We start from the raw sequence: 14,462 nt of genomic DNA on the forward strand, positions 1-14,462 counted from the left end.
AGTAAATGGGTTTGTAAAATACAGTCATTCTGTCTTTTATAGATGATGTTAAATTCTTATTGCTGTTACGTCTGATTCATTATTTGTTGTAATATAAAATTTTGTGATACATTATTCAATTCAATACACATTCTGGTAAACTTTCAGAAAAGGGTACAAAAGTTGTTCAAGGACCTAATATATACCATTTTAGGAATGTACCTATTTCCAATGTGTACCTTTGAGGTACCAATATAAACCCACAAAAGTTTACTTTCTGAAAAGGTGTTGTACCTTTTTCTGATAGTGTATGAATGGGATAAAAATGCTATATGCCATACATACAGTAATGTAAAAAAACAGCATGGTGGTAGTAGTATGGTAAAATGTTATTCTGAATACTCCAAAGCATTCTACCTTAATAAACTTTTATAATACATCTAAAGGATTTATGAAAACATTATAAACAACCGTCACATATTCTGTGTGTCTTCAGGTTTCGTGCTGCAGTATTCAGTGGATAACACTGAGGAATGGAAAGATGTTTTTATTAGCTCCAGCGAAAGATCCTTTAAGTTGGACAACCTGCGCTGTGGTACATGGTACAAAGTCAAACTGGCAGCCAAAAACAGCGTGGGAGCCGGCCGCATCAGCGAGATCATTGAAGCAAAGACTCATGGCCGAGGTCAGTGGACTAGATGTTTATCTTTACAGGAACGCTATGGCACCTAAGTATAAAGTACGGTTTCTTGCATCGTCATATCTTTAAAAGGTTAAATCTATCAATTGACATTTATACTGATGCATTCATACTGTAATAGTTTGATTGTAACCTGTGCTCTTGTTTTGCGTTTTCTTTAGAGCCGCAGTTTAATAAGGACCAGCCTCTCTTTACTCACATCAACTCCACACACGCCCGCCTCAACCTGCAGGGCTGGACGAGCGGCGGATGTCCCATCACCGCCGTCCTGCTCGACTTTCGGCCCAAAGGCACCTGGGCCTGGCAGAGCGTGCGCACCAACGCTTCAACCGACATCTTTCTCGCCGAGCTGCGGGAAGCCACCTGGTACGAGCTGAAGATGAAGGCGTGCAACAGCGCCGGCTGCGGCAACCAGAGCTCCCAGTTTGCCACGCTGGATTACGATGGCAGTAAGCAGACAAAACAAGAATCTCTGAATGTTTGCATGTCTGTACTGGGAGGTGATTGGTTGAAATGCCATCCAATCAGGTGTTTGGAAAATGAAAAGTCAAACTTTACTTGAACAGTACTATAAACAATTTTATTTTGTATGTCCCATCTCTGTTAATGCACTCAAATGTCTATACTTTTCCATAACAAAAACATTACATACTTTTAGGGGAATTGGGACACAGGGCTCATATCTTTCCTCTCATTCACAGGCACTATACCTCCCATTAAGTCGGCAAGAGGCGAAGGAGACGATGTTAAAAAGCTTTTCTCTATCGGCTGCCCTGTCATACTGGTCACTCTAGGCATGGCTTTACTTTTCATTATCCGCAAGAAACGCAAAGAAAAGAGACTCAAGAGATTAAGAGGTGAGTACGAAATGTGAAGTTAATCAGAAGTTTCAGCGGCCAAAAAAAGTTCAAAGATCACAGCAGAACCATAACGTGTCTCACTGCAAATCGTGTTTTATGTAAGCTGTGGCGCGCTTAGCAAACAACCAAACATTTCCGCGCTCACGATCGACAAACCTATCAAATACATTTAAAATATATCTTTTTTTAAATCAGACCAAACACATTTTTATTTTTATTCAGGAGTTATATATATATATACAAAACAATAACTTTTAATAATAGTAGTAGTAAAAAAGGTGTAACCAGCAAGGACTGGTTGGTGGGACATGGAGCTGGTGAACATGTGAAGGGAGACCGCAGGCTCGTGGACTGAAGTTAATGCAGGAAATAAATGCAAATTTAATAATCACATTGGGCAAATTCACTCAACAAATGTGCAAGTTATATACTGTGTTATATGTTATATACTGCATCTTATTCGGTATACATCTGCGATCCGGTTCACTTGCCACTAAATGACCTGAAACACTTTAACGTATTTAACTCTTTCCCCACCATTGACAAGTTATCTCGTCAATTAAAGTCACCATGAAACGGAAGTAGCGATTGCCTTATTTTCCCCGTGGTGACGTATATCCGAATGAAACGGCTTTTGTGATGAAATAAGGCAGGGCTGGATTTGAATTTGTCCATCGAGATCTGATTGGATCGTTTAAAGTTGGGTCGTGTTGCTAATTGCTAATCTCTGCGATCTTCTACCGGACCCCGCCCACCTGCCATACTTTTGACCGGAAGTGAAGAGAGATCGTTTTGAGGAGGGGAGGAGATTTGCATTTTTGATTAAAGATTATGAGAACACACAAATTTTTTTTAAATAATGAAGCTCACAGATAAGTCATTTGTTAATAATACCACACTATTAAAAAAATATATATAGTTTTTCATTTCAATTTCATTGCGACTTTAAGAGAAAACATTTGCATGAAAAGAAAACATGTCCCTGATGAGTTTTTATGTTAATCTGTAATACCACGATTATCCACCAGATTTACCCAATTTATTAAAAAAACTGAAGCAAAAGATTATTTACTAATTTAAAACTATGTGTATGTTTCCATAATCGTTCTGAATCTGATCTCTAACAAAATTTCTTCACAAAAATGCAATTATTTCAGCTTTTTGCAAAAAATATTTTTTTTGTTTAAGAAAAATACCCATATTTAAGAGTTTATAGACGATTTCATCGGACGCACGTATGCTGACGCGATACACGTCTGGGTTCGAACTTTACTTCCGGTTTCGTTTTTTTAATGGTCTGACTAGTTTCTAAACTGATCTCTTGAACAAATGCCTCGTCGAAAATAACAAATGTTTTGGTTTCCTAGGTAATCTATGTGTTGTTTATTTTGCTTGTTATATAAATAAACTATGTTAAAGTACTTCGTTCATATTTATTCTTAGCGGAGTTTACCAGAAGTTACGTGCGGACCACGACAGCCGCTTGTTTATGTTGTTACTGCTGAAACAGTCTATAAGCAGATAAAAAATAGATATGATGAAACGTTTTTTTTTTTCCCCATTTTGATTGTTTGAAAGCAGAGGGTCTGTTCTTTTTTTTTAATATATATTTGTATGTTTATAGGTTTTGAGAAGAAAATTTTCCTGGAAGGCATTTTGAGAAACTTTGAGTTAAATAAGTTAAATAAACACAATTAGGGGCGGAGACAGACATTTTCTTAGGGGTCCAGGGGCATGGTCTCCGAAGGGGTCACAGCACCTATATAAACAATTTTTTAAATCTAATTGCTCTTTATATTTATAACTCTAAAATCATAGCACAACAGATTTTATTGTGACAATAACATTTTAACTACTGCCACTTAAAAATAGACAAAATGTGCATTTAATAGATGTTTGCTATAGGTGTGTTCGACTTTGTCCAGCGCTGCAAGAACCGACACGCAGATGACATCAATGTACTGCGAGAATACTGCTGTCGGATCACTCTCGTAGTACTGTGATGTCATCAACCTGTCGGTTCTTGCAGTGCCGCATGAAGTCAAAAACAAGTGTTTTAAACATCTTGGAAAAAGGCTGATGAGATAAATCAGGTGTTTTATATAAAGAATAAATTAAATCATCAACCTAGTGGTTCCCAACCTTTTTCACTTCAAGGCCCCCTAGTTGCCCACAACAATATTAGGAGGCCTCATTTTTTTCCAAATAAAATTAACTAGAACTTGGAATGACTAGACAGATGAATGTTTGCTACTAAAATTACCTTATTTTAATGCTTGTTTTGTCCAATTATTTATAATTTTAAGTAATCTTGAGGCGCCCTTGGAAATCTGCTGAGGCCCCCCTGTGGGCCCCGTCCCCCTGGTTGGGAAACACTGTACTAAATTAATTCATTTAAAAGATTTGGTGCTTTTGATTAAACATTCAGGGCTGAAACCACAGAAACTATACTCTAAAAAAAGCTTGTAATCATAGGGGAACCATTTTTAGTGCTATAAAGCACATATAAAGCACCTACTGTATGAAGAACCATCCAGGGATGATATGGTTCTATATAGCACAATATGGTTCTATACAGGTGCCATATGGCACTTAAAATGGTTCCCCTATGATTACGATCCAGTGAACCACTTTAAGTGCTATTTAGCACCGATTGTTTTTAGAGTGACACCCCTGGCACATACTTCTTTTAATGTAAATTTAACTGTTTAATATAAAATTTAGCCCACCTATAAGGCCTAGGGATGCCACCGACACAGATCAGAGCGGTGGAGTGATGCTGTACTTTAATTGTGTCGTCAGTTCCCCCAGTACTGTATATTCAAGCAATCTAAAATAACTCCATTTGCTTTTACAGATGCCAAGAGTTTGGCCGAGATGCTTATCAGGTAAGGATATAGTAATTAATGTATTTAAGTTTGTCAAACGTGTTAAAATGTGGTTAACTCAAAAAGAGCTGCTTAGTTTGTGTGGTCGAGAAAATAGCAGTGGCAATACTTTTTGTCTTTGTCTTTTTGTGGTTGTTTTGCACCTGGAGCAGTAAGAACAATCGAAGTTTTGACACTCCAGTAAAAGGCCCACCTCAGGGACCCCGCCTGCACATAGATATCCCTCGTGTACAACTGCTCATCGAGGATAAAGAGGGAATCAAACAGATAGGTCAGTGTGTGCACTTCTCTCCTGTTTCTCAGATCCAACAAACCTCTCATGTAAGAGACTGCAACATCAGCAGTGCCCAAAAGTGATGTCTAACTTTAAACAATTGACATCTTGACAACCAAGGCTCAGCTTTGAGAAGATTTTAGGAAGGAAAAAAATGACAACACATGCAGATTTTATAAAAGAAAAGTCGAGGACAACGACTACAAAATATCACAACAAAGAGAATATATAACAGATACAATTGTAGTCGATTTATGAATCTTTACTTGAGAGCTTTTTAGTTTTTTACGCATTTTTGCATATTCAAATACGTCCCAGATGCTGTGCTTTTCCATTTGTCCAGTAAATAGCTTAAAAGTTTAGTTTTTTGTCCATTTTGTACCATACACCCTATTAAAGGGCATTAAAAGCAAATATTGTTTAAATTCCTTCCCCACTTTAAAAATTTAAAATATTTCTTATCAAATTATATAAGCTTTGCATGTCAACAATTGTCTCACTTGCTTTTTATTAATTCTAAGAAGAAATGTTTTCATTTGGATGTGTTTATCTCTTGTTTCCAACAGGTGAAGACAAAGCCACCATTCCTGTGACAGACACCGAGTTCAGCCAATCAGTGAACCCGCAGAGTTTCTGCACGGGCGTGTCTGTACATCACCCCGCCCTCATACAGAACACAGGTCCTTTGATTGACATGTCGGACATCAGACCAGGAACCAGTATGTTACAACCGATTGTAATATGATCAATAAAAGATGAATGAACGATGGATGATTTTGTGTCATACGTTAACCCTTTAGATCCAGTGTCAAGAAAGAGCGTCAAGTCTGCACACAGCACAAGGAACCGATATTCCAGCCAATGGACTCTTACCAAATGCCAAGCGTCCACACCCGCTCGAACCCTCACCTCGGACTGGCGAACAGTGGGCTCCCAGCATGGCATAACGGTTACTGAGAGTGACAGCTACAGCGCCAGCCTTTCACAGGACACAGGTTCAGTCACACACAAACATATACAGATTTCATGCTGTTTCCAAAGTTTTCACGCCTTTTAAGATTTTTCGTCTTTCTGTTTTCTCAGATAAGGGGCGTAACAGCATGGTGTCCACTGAGAGCGCATCCTCTACGTACGAGGAGCTGGCCCGCGCGTACGAACACGCCAAGCTGGAGGAACACCTGCAGCACGCTAAGTTTGAAATCACCGAGTGCTTCATTTCTGACAGCTCCTCTGATCAGATGACCACCGGCACCAATGACAACGCGGACAGCATGACCTCCATGAGCACGCCGTCCGAACCGGGCATCTGCCGCTTTACTGCCTCCCCGCCTAAACCGCAGGACTACGACCGAGGCAAGAACGTGGCAGTGCCCATTCCACACCGGGCCAACAAAAGTGAGTTCACAGCACATTTAGGTTCTTTTTTAACTGTGGTGCAAGTGAGAATCAACCTCAAGATTCTTCAGTCTCCATGTCTTATTATTAAGGGTGTGACAAGATCACGCAAGATTAAATATGTCACAAGATTTTTCGTGGAGATGAAATGCTGTCTACTGATATTAGCATAACATTAAATTTGTGGCAAAACCTTTTACAGTGCTTGCATTTTATTCTTTCTTTTACTGAGTGTAAAATAGTCTGCATCCTCTTTCTCAAGAATCACTGTGGTTGTATGATTTCTATTGTATTGTAAGATTAAAATAGATTTAAATGTGGTTTGGCTAAAAGACAGTGTTTTCTCAATCTAAAGTGAAAGTAAAAATAACATTCGCAAGTCCGCTAGTGCCCTCTGCAGGCATTTGTTATAATAAATCATGCTGTTTTTTATTACATAGGCTACATATGTTTTGTAACCATGTGTTTACTTGGTTTTGATACTTTTTTTGAACCAATTATTATTGCATTGCCGTTATTATGTCATTTTAAAGGTTATTGCTCACTTGGGTCTGTTTTTATTACCAAAAATGATTCGATTATTTCCTTATTAATTACCAAAATAATTGATAGGGACAGTCCTAGATTAGTTAAAACATTTTAAAATTATGTGATTTTAGTTTCCCATTCATATATTTTAGCATTGAGGATTTCTTAAAAAAAGTGTAAAATTTCGTTCTTCTGAACCCAATCTCGTGTCTCGTCCCGTGGAGTAAGTGTCTCGTCACACCCCTACCTATTTTGTCCCATAATTTCTATCTATTCTACTAATAAAAGCTATTGTTTTGTATTTAAGGAAAAACGTGTTTTTACGTGTACGTGAGCGTGCATGCACAGTCCAACGCACAGCCTTACAATGAATGTCTTGTACACATAGAACAGGGTTTCGACGGATTTGCATTGCAATTTGTATTTTTTGTTACCTGTGACTAATATTACCTCTGAACTCGTACTTGACAGTTCAAACTATATATCATTATTAGATTACCACTTGCGAAGAAAAAGAGACAATTTTGAACGCAAATTTTTTTGCAGATTTTTTTTATGTACTTTCTCAAAAAATGTGTTATTAAAATTTTTTTATTAAAAATAAAAATATAAATACAAATATTTATAATGAATACTTTAAAAAATATAATAAATATAATTAACTCTTTCCCCACCATTGACGAGTTATCTCGTCATTTAAGAGAAAACATTTCCTGACAAGTTTGTACGGTAATCTGTAATTCCACTATTATCCACTAGATGGCGCTCTTACCCAATTTATACAAAATTGAAGCAAAAACTAATTTAATTAATTTTGAACTCTGTGTATGTTTTGATAATTGTTTTGAATCTGATCTCTAACAAAATTATTTTACAAAAATTGTATTTTTAAAGAAACCTACCCATATTTAAGAGGTTATAAAAAAGAAGAAATGAAGATAGGAAGAAACGTTTTTGTTCCAGTTGTGTTTGTTTGAAAGCAGAGGGTCTGTTCTTTCATTTGATGTATTTGTATGTTTATATATTTATAGAAGAAAAATTTCCTGGAAGGCATTTTGTGAAACTTTTGTGAAAATCATAAAAAATGCTGGCAGGAATGAGTTAATATAAGATTTTATTTGTATTTACAAAATTTTACGTTTTAAAATTAATTAATTTACTCTTTCCTGCAGGTGAGTACTGTAACCTCCCCCTCTACATGAAGACGGACCCTTTCTTTCGGAAGCAGGCCGAGCTGCATGACCCCTGCCCTGTTGTTCCACCCCGTGAGGCTTCCATCCGAAGCCTCGCCGCCCGCGCCTACCACACGCAGGGCCGCCACATGACATTAGACCCCTCCAAGCAGCAGGCCCTGACGCTGGGCCACGGCGGCTTGAGCAGCCTGACCAGTTCAGGGGCCTCCGGTACGTCAGGCCCACCCTCAATCGGGGCCGCTGGAAGCTCCAGCATCAGCTCAGGCACGGCCACCTTGCCCCAGAGGACTCTAACCATGCCCAGCACCTCCTCCACCTCCTCGGTCCCGAGCGGGGCCGCGGCTGCCGGAGCGGTGGCTAGCGGGAGCTCGGCGGGTGGCGGCGGCCCGACGCCTGGCAGTTCCAAGGTCGGGGGATCCAGGGACTCTCTGCTAGAGAGCAGTTCGTCCGGCCTGGGCAGACTGCAAAAGCAGAATGCTGGGGCGTACTCCAAATCCTACACGCTGGTGTAGTTCACACACACGTATACGCAAACAGTGCGTTCTCACGAACGCCTGGAGTCTGTCCGTCGCCGGGCACGGGCGTAACCGAACATTGCCGGGACTTTTACAGCACAGGGGTCTTTCTCTCTTCCCGTTCTCTTCCTGTCTGACATCTTTTCTTTGAGGCTTTGTTCACACTGCGTACAAATCTGATTTGGCTTACGAAATCGCCATTCTGATATGTTTGTTCAGAGTGTGCCGTCAACATCCTTTCTCAAACAACAATGAAAAGTAGCTTTTAATGTATAAAAGAGGTTGTGTCTATCTTAAACTCACCAGTTGCATGAGAGAACACCCACAAACTCGAATCGGTTTGCAAGCATCAATTATTTTGCAGTACAATAAGTTGGATACATCAAACAAATCAGATTTTTGCTGCCTGTCTGAACAAAGCCAAATCGCTTTACTTTTTTAAACTTTCTCCTTCGCTCACCTTCCCGCCTTCTACCTGGATTAAATATGCCAACCGCCCAGGAACCCTTTCCTTTATTTTGCCTTCTCGTTTCACTTTTTATATTTCGTTCTCTTCTTACCCCCTCCCTCTCTCGTTCTACTTCTCTTTCTGTCAACGACACCTTGGACCTTATGCACGAAATGCTTTCCATGTGCACTCGTTCATCTGATTTCTTGAAAGGACAGGACAAAAGCAACGGTTAGAGATATATCGTTTCACATTAACCTGTCTAGATGTTTTAATGCTGTCAAAAGTGTCTCTTTATTTTATTTACGTCTCTCACACCGCAACGCATCGCCTCGGAAAGCTTATGCATAAAAGAATCCACCACGGTGTCCGTCTTTCGCCCCTTCCGATCGGTTTGGAAAAGACAAGCTCGAAGACTACCTGTGTCGAGCCTTTGGGATTTTTTCATGCAATTGATTACACAGTATAGAGTGTTATTGACTATTTTGTAAACAAACAGGAAAACGTGTGAAAAAAATGTCTGGAGCCATTTTCACAGGATGTATGGTTACTGTACTTTTTTTGGGTTTGCTTTTCTATTTTTAAAATGTTGAACTTTAGCACTACTGAGGGCCAGGTGGATCCACTGAGCTTGTGTGATTGTGTGGTGTGTGTGTGTGCACGTGTATGTATATGTGTAGATATATATGTATACGTGTGGATAGCACACCTCGAAATCAGGCCTGTGCGCTCGGGCTCTCCGCAACGTGTATCTCTATGGAGAACACAAGGAAAGTAATGCCCATCGCGTTACACAGTCCAGCTAAGAGAAGGGGGTGCAAGACGAATCTCCTTCCTTAAACTTCCTTAAATATGAAAGGCTTGTTTTGCTGTCTGCTCGTTCGTTTGGCTGTTTGTGTTTGATGCCATATATTTATCACCCCTCCTCACCCCAAACCCAGACCTCCCCGAAACGTCACCAGTTCTTCTGTCTCACTGTGAACGCCTAACAGCCTCTCCTGGATGGGCCGAGCGCAGGCAGAAAGGTGGGACATGTAAGTGAGATAGGGAGGAAGTAGAGGCAGATAGAAACAAGGACCCAAGAGAGAGAAAGAAAGAGAGAGAGAGCGATATCTGCCGTCGCTGTGTAGCTTTTCCTGCGTTTGCTAATCGTTTCTCTTTATTCTTTGCTTTTCTTCCCCACACAATGACTCTAGCGGTCGTTCCCATTTAAAAGTCGTAAAGACTGTAGCTTTAGGTAGCGCAGGGGTGAACGAAAAAGGAACCGAGTGAATGAGGCGGGGAGAGAATTAGACACTTAGACGAATCGAACGACCCTCCTTCGTTCGCTCGGTTCCCAAAGCAAAGCCCCAAGACAGAGAAACTTCCAAAAATCAACAAACTCTCCCAATGATTTCAATGGAAAAAGTACTACATCAGGGCTCCTGCAATACAAAAGAAAAGAAAAAAGAAAATATATTGCAATGTTTGTTGTCAAAATATATACATATATATTTCTATCTAAAGATATAGTAAATATATACGTGGTGAGAGCAGAGATTTAATGCCATATCGGATTGAAAAAGAAAAATTTTATTTTAAAAAAAGATTTGAAGACAATCGCTCGGTGGGAGGTGCAGCAGTAAGCAAGAGGAGTCGATCACGAACGGGTAACAAAACTTAAAAAGTTAAAAATAATGGTTGGTTTGTTTGACAGGCCGTCATTGCTCCTGGGAAAACATATTAAGCCGGGTCTAGACTACACAATAACACACGATTTGGCACAATCTGTGGTAATTCGGAAACACCAGTGTTGGTCAGAACGGAGCAATACAATAACACATAAGTGACGACTACCGACGCTGCGTCTGTGACGCTACACGACATCCAAACAGAAAGACTAGCATGTCAAATTTTTCGTTGGTCCTCCTTGACGGAAATTCGTCTATACGCAGTTTTCAAACATGGCGAAACAAAAGAGAGATGATGGTAATGGTGCTGCTACATTATGCACGGCATCTACGGTGACAATACTTCCGTCTTTATGATATTTGTTTACGCTCTTGTTTCCGGAGCTCCGCCTTCTCAATGACATCACACATGTGGTTGAAGGTAGCTAACGGTAGTGACGGTCGCTTTTGAAGCCCTGCTTCAAACTTTTACGAATCTTTTGTTTCGAATCATGCGTGTTTCAAAGCCAAGTCACGTGATTTTAGCAAACGAGGCTTCATTACAACTGTTTCGAAACGTTTCGAAAATCTGATGACCACTAGGGGGAGTTGTAAAAAAGTGTCGCCAGTTGTGTGTGTGTTTCGAACGCTTCGAAAATCTGAATAAAATTTTGAAGCAATTGGTTCAATTGATTCACAACTTTAAAAAAGCTTTGTTTCTCCCATCACTGGTGTTACGTCAGGAAGACATGTGTCTTTACCAGAATTTCGAAGTGAAGACAAAACAGACAAAAATATTCTGTAGTTTGAACCCAGCATTACGAGTTTCACCAACAGTGGCGCTGTCGTCCCAAACCAACTTCCTGTCACGGTTGCGATCAGCCGAGCTGTATAGCCCAACATTCCTGTGTGGGGTCATTCGCTCCGCAGGTGAGATATTTATGGACGTTCACTCTCAACAGTTGCTTAGAAACAATGGAAATTTCCCAACGCAACTCCAGCTGATAAGGAACTGCGGCACTTAGTGTCGTTTAGATGCCCATCTCTTGAGTAGTTAAAATACCCATAGTGCTTTGTGAGCTTCTGGTCAGACCCTTAAGATGTGAGATCGCTCATGAAATTGAGCATCCGGGCTTTCGGCACGAATGATAGGTCAGATATATATATCAGGGGAATGACTGATGCATACTACATATTTATCGTTGACTTGGTACACACAACCCCTGCAGACTTCGGCACATAACACATTTATTGTTTGTTTTCCAAACATCCACCTGAACATATCCAGCCTGATCTCACGTGAATTCCTAAGTATTTTACATGGTGGCAAATTCCTAGGAATTGAATCGTATAAATGCGTACAATTGTTAGGTAAACATTAATTAAACCCCACCCTTAAAGCAACACTAAAGAGTTTTTGCTCTTTGCTCCCCCTACAGGTTAGAAGCGTAATTGTTCATTAGCACTGTCGTAAATACTGGAGCATAGCTGGCTCTGATTGGATTGTAGGTCTGCCGTAAAGCAAGTTTTTGTAGTTTTCACTCGAACTACAGGACCACTACCCGACGGTTGGAAACTTCTTTAGTGCGGTTTTGGCCAATAGAGGGCTGCAAAGCGAGTGTGAAAGTGCCATTCACCCTGTTTAGAGTGGATGAACCACTGAAACTTTTTTGGAAACGTTATTTTAAAGGTATAGCGGAAGATTTTCTCGAATTTTAGAAAAGAACCGCCTTCTCCACTTTAAAAAAAAATGCAATTGCGCAACACTCTTGATTGACAACTAGGAGGACCAATAGTCTCGATGATCCACCCGGAAATAGAAAATCCTCCGCAATACCTTTAAGGTAAAAAGAACTCTTTGGTTTTGCTTTAAAGCAGATCGCACAAATGAGACTGTACAAATATGTGAAATTTTGCCATCTTGTAAAATAGTTAGAAACTCTCATTAGTTTGTGTTGGCATATCTAACGTTGGAAAGAAGACATAATAAATCCTTTAGGAGCCATGTCGTGTCAGGTTTAAAAATCGAGTCGATTGAACGATAAAATATCTTGACTTGGTTTGTGGTATCTGAAAAACTCAAAAGTTTGACTTACCAGACGTTTTTGTTGGTGGCTTGGCATTAGGATTGTGTTACAGTGTACCGTTTGTGTAAGATAAATTTGCTAACCCAGATCTTGAGGCGGAGTTGCGAAGAATGTGAACTTGTGTTTTAAAAACAGTGAAAGAAGTATGTGTTCCTCTTATTGCTGCTCAAAAGCCCACTGACTGGGTGAAAGTTTGAGGTCAGACTTGCCCAGTGCATTTTGCCATGAACATCATTAGAATTAGACCAATATCTTATCAGTATTCACTCCTGTTCAGGTACAACATTTTGTGAAATAATTACACCACCGCCAGAAATTCCCAGAAATATTCCTCATGTTATTCATATTTAAAAAGACAGTTGATGACTTAAAAATAAATTTATTATTATTTTTGTTGCATTATTTATATAAATATATATAAAAAATGTATGTATCCAACTTAGTTTGTTATGTTTTATGTTGAAAAAAGTTGCAGTTGTGTTGCGCAACGGGGCTGGCCTGTTTAACCATTCGAATCAGGGACCCCCAAGCACCAACCAATCACAGGAGAAGCTGTGTGGATATTGGGCGGAGTCGGGAATCGAATTCCATCCCCACATGCCTGTTTCCCGCCCATATTATCCAGTTAGCCCCTTTTCCAATAAAAAATCCTGCTATACCCAAGACCTTCCTGTCAGCATAATTTCTAATCTACAAATAAAGACTCTTGTATATATGAAACTGTTTTGTATAAATAATTACTATTTTCGACATCTCCATTAGCAACCAGGGCACAATTATAGGTCTGGTTAAAGGTATAAATGTAAGGGGAATAAAAAGAAGAAAAAAAATACGTTACACCTTGATTTTTGAATGGGGCACATGAACACAGACCTGAAGCTGTCTCGTGTTGTTAGATTTGATTTTTTTCCCTTTTTATAATTTGTCCTGTTTTTATTCATTTATGTTGTTGGTTTTTTGGTTTGTTTTTACTTTTTGTTTCCTTTCTACCTTTTGGTTAACTTGAAGAAAAATGGCATTGCATGCTCTGAATATTTTGCTGGTTATTAAAAGAAAACGAAAAAGGAGACAAATGACTAAAGGGGAAAAAAAGTTTAAAAATTGTGGAGGGGATTCCTAAACTTTTATGGAAAAGTTGCTTCAATTTGCAATTGCTTGTGTTTAAATATACAGTTTTTTTCTATGAAAACTACGAAAAACAGAAAAAGAGTACTCCAACACCTTGTGCAATAAAGCTATCTTTCTATGAACGCTGCCTTGGGTATTTTTTTAACAAATGTGTCGAATCAAGATAACTACACTGTAAAAATGCAGCATGAAGTTAAAACAACTTGCTTTTGCAAGTCAATTCAATGCAGGGGAGAGGGGGGGTGAAAGTACCATTTTTCAGAAAAACTTAATTTTAAAAGATAATGTTTTAGACAGAGATATATTTTTGCTGTGGTCTATCAATATCAGGTGGACTTTTGTAAAAATTTAAAATGACTCCTGTATAATTTAACTATAAACATAAGTAGTGAATTGTTACTTTCGACTCCACCTGCAGGGATGAAAGTAACACACAGGTGTGTTACACCTGTTTTTATTAAATATACATGACTATGACCTCGTTAATATTTAACTGCAAACTTATTTTTTCATTTATCTTTGTAAAAAATAATGAAATTAAATTTTTATTTAAAATTTCAGTTTTATCAAATGTTTCAAAAGCAACCAACAGTATAAACTTAAAGTGTTGAGAATAAAAAATTAAACAGTTTGAACACTATGAAAATGAAATTAAATGAAATTAAAATAATATCATTTTTCAAAATATACAACAGTATTAGCAGCAGGACAAAAGTAACAAGTGTTACTTTTGTACCGACAGGATCTCTTCACATTTAAACTCGATTTACTTTAATTTTGAAAAACTCTGAGATGTCAAACTTCAAGATGTGTTAGAG

At 38.9% G+C, this 14,462-nt stretch overlaps 1 protein-coding gene across 3 annotated transcripts in view; it reads left to right on the forward strand.

Moving 5' to 3' along the window:
• Positions 1 to 13,766, forward strand: part of dscaml1 (Down syndrome cell adhesion molecule like 1) — a 151,171-nt gene extending 137,405 nt beyond the window's left edge. For 2 of the 3 annotated variants that reach the window (XM_065281566.2, XM_065281567.2), the window contains exons 25-33: positions 476 to 664; positions 841 to 1,128; positions 1,381 to 1,536; positions 4,397 to 4,427; positions 4,580 to 4,698; positions 5,268 to 5,420; positions 5,502 to 5,696; positions 5,785 to 6,096; positions 7,797 to 13,766. In XM_065281566.2, the coding sequence (XP_065137638.1) occupies positions 476 to 664; positions 841 to 1,128; positions 1,381 to 1,536; positions 4,397 to 4,427; positions 4,580 to 4,698; positions 5,268 to 5,420; positions 5,502 to 5,696; positions 5,785 to 6,096; positions 7,797 to 8,329 (1,976 nt within the window). In that variant the 3' untranslated portion in view covers positions 8,330 to 13,766. Of the gene's footprint in view, positions 1 to 475; positions 665 to 840; positions 1,129 to 1,380; positions 1,537 to 4,396; positions 4,428 to 4,576; positions 4,699 to 5,267; positions 5,421 to 5,501; positions 5,697 to 5,784; positions 6,097 to 7,796 lie in introns of all 3 variants that reach the window. The other variant, XM_065281565.2, reaches the window with a different exon arrangement.
• The last annotated feature ends 696 nt before the right edge of the window (positions 13,767 to 14,462 follow it).

This window comes from Paramisgurnus dabryanus, chromosome 8 (genome assembly GCF_030506205.2).
Source record: "Paramisgurnus dabryanus chromosome 8, PD_genome_1.1, whole genome shotgun sequence".
NCBI lineage: Eukaryota > Metazoa > Chordata > Actinopteri > Cypriniformes > Cobitidae > Paramisgurnus > Paramisgurnus dabryanus.